General features: G+C 43.5%; 1 protein-coding gene across 1 annotated transcript in view; it reads right to left on the reverse strand.

Annotated features, from left to right (window-relative positions):
* Positions 1-2,177, reverse strand: part of SGSM1 (small G protein signaling modulator 1) — a 94,793-nt gene that overhangs the window by 35,659 nt on the left and 56,957 nt on the right. Inside the window, exon 15 of the mRNA XM_011975363.1 lies at positions 1,603-1,731. Coding sequence (XP_011830753.1) covers positions 1,603-1,731 — 129 coding nt within the window. The remainder of the gene's footprint in view (positions 1-1,602; positions 1,732-2,177) is intronic.

Below are 2,177 nucleotides of genomic sequence, written 5' to 3' on the forward strand. Positions count from 1 at the left end.
GTCAAATGTAAAATAGAAAATTTTTAGGATAAATCATAAGAGAAGATCTTCAGGACCTAGGGCTAGGCAAAATTTTCTTAGACTTGACACCAAAAGCATAATTCACAAAAGGAAAAATTGATAAACTGAGTTTCATAAAAAATTTAAAGATTTGTTTTGCAGAAGACCCTGCTTACAAGATGAAAAGTTACAGACTGGGAGGAAACATTTCGCAATCACCTATCTGAACAAAGGACTGTTATCAGAGTATATAAAGGACTCTCCAACTCCACAGGAAAAAAAAAAAAACAATCCAATTAGACGGTGGGCAAAAGACATTAGCAGACATTTCACCAGAGAAGATACACAATGGCAAATAAACACATGAAAACATCTTCAACTTCACTAGCCGTTTGGGAAGTGCGAATTAAAACAATGAACTCTCAATTATCCGTGTCAGGTGGCTGAAATAAAAAATAGTGACAAGACAAAACTCTGGTCAAGATGCAAGTGTGGATCATTCCTATTTTGCTGGTGGACACAGAAAACAGTATAGCCACTGCAGAGGTGTGAAAGTTTATTTTCTCCCCTTAGAGACAGGGTCTCCCCATGTTGCCCAGGCTGCACTAGAACTCCTGAGCTCAAGCGAACCTCTTGCGGGGACTAAAGGCATGTGCTACAGTGAAAGTTTGTCAGTTTCATATAAACATAAAACTGAACACGCAACTACTAGATGACCCAGCAATTACATTCTTACTCATTTATCCCAGAGAAATGACAATTGATGCTCATACAAAAACTGTACACGAATGTTCATTACAGCTTGATCTGTAACAGCCAAAAAACTAGAAACAACTCAGCTGTCTGGCAACAGGTGCTACAGCCTATCATGGAATACTACTCAGCCATCAAAAGGAATTCACTCTCGATACTCTCAACAACTTGGATGAGGTTTTATGCTGAGTGAAAAAAGTCAACCCCAAAACATTACACACTGTATCATTCCATTTATATAATATTCTTGAAATGATAAAATTATAGAAATGAAGAATATATTATTAGTGGTTGCCAGGGATTGGGGCCAGGATGTGGGTACGGGGGAGGTGAGTCTAGCTATAAAAGGACAACGTGGGGTTCCTTATAGCATCAAAAATGTTCTGCATGTGGGCTGTGGTGATGGACACAGATCTACACACGTGAGGAAACTGTAGGGAAACACACACACACACACACACACACAAATGAGTACAAGTAAAACTGGGAAAGTCTGATTAAGATGAGTATATTATACCATGCCAATACTCTGGTTCCGATATTTTACTACCTTACAGTTTTGCAAGATGTTACCATCAGAAAAAAATTGGGTAAAAGACGCACGATATTTCTCTGCATTAATTTCTTACAACTACATGTGAATCTACACTTAGTCCAAAATTTAAAAGCCTAAAAATTGCATATGTGGCTTGTGTTATGTTTCTATTGGACAGCGCTGCCTTCAGGTTCCCATCTTTCCCGTATCTCCCTCCCCTTCCTTCGTCCAGCATGAAACCAGAGCTCCCCAGCCCCACAGTATCTGGCTCCTTTTGTTGCGAAAGACCCCAGTGCCCATGGTGGGTAACCGACCTCTTTCCTTTCCGTTTCCGTCATTCCAAACTGGTAGTGGCCCAGGAGGAAGGGCCACACGGCCTTGCGGATCTCAGGTTGGATGCCCCCGTAGTAGATGAGGCGCAGCAGCTCCCGCTCCTCGTAACTCTGTGGTGGGTGGGGAGGAGCAAAGAGTTTGGTCAACAGAAAAATGGGGTGGCTTTAGTAGAGACGGAGTTTCACCATGTTGGCCAGATTGGTCTTGAACTCCTGACCTCCAGTGATCTGCCTGCCTCAGCCTCCCAAAGTGCTGGGATTACAGGTGTGAGCCACTGCACCCAGCCACCCTGAGCTATCTTCTTTTTTTGAGACAGAGTCGCTCTGTCACCCAGGCTGGAGTGCAGTGGTGTGATCTTGGCTCACTGCAACCTCCGCCTCCCAGGTTCAAGTGATTCTTCTGCCTCAGCCTCCCGAGTAGCTGGATTACCAGTACTTGCCACCACATCCAGCTAATTTTTGTTTTTTTAGTAGAGATGGGGTTTCACCATATTGGCCAGGCTGGTCTCGAACTCCTGACCTCACGTGATCCGCCCTCCTTGGCCTCCCAAAGTGCT

This window comes from Mandrillus leucophaeus, unplaced genomic scaffold, assembly GCF_000951045.1.
Source record: "Mandrillus leucophaeus isolate KB7577 unplaced genomic scaffold, Mleu.le_1.0 Scaffold154, whole genome shotgun sequence".
Lineage (NCBI taxonomy): Eukaryota > Metazoa > Chordata > Mammalia > Primates > Cercopithecidae > Mandrillus > Mandrillus leucophaeus.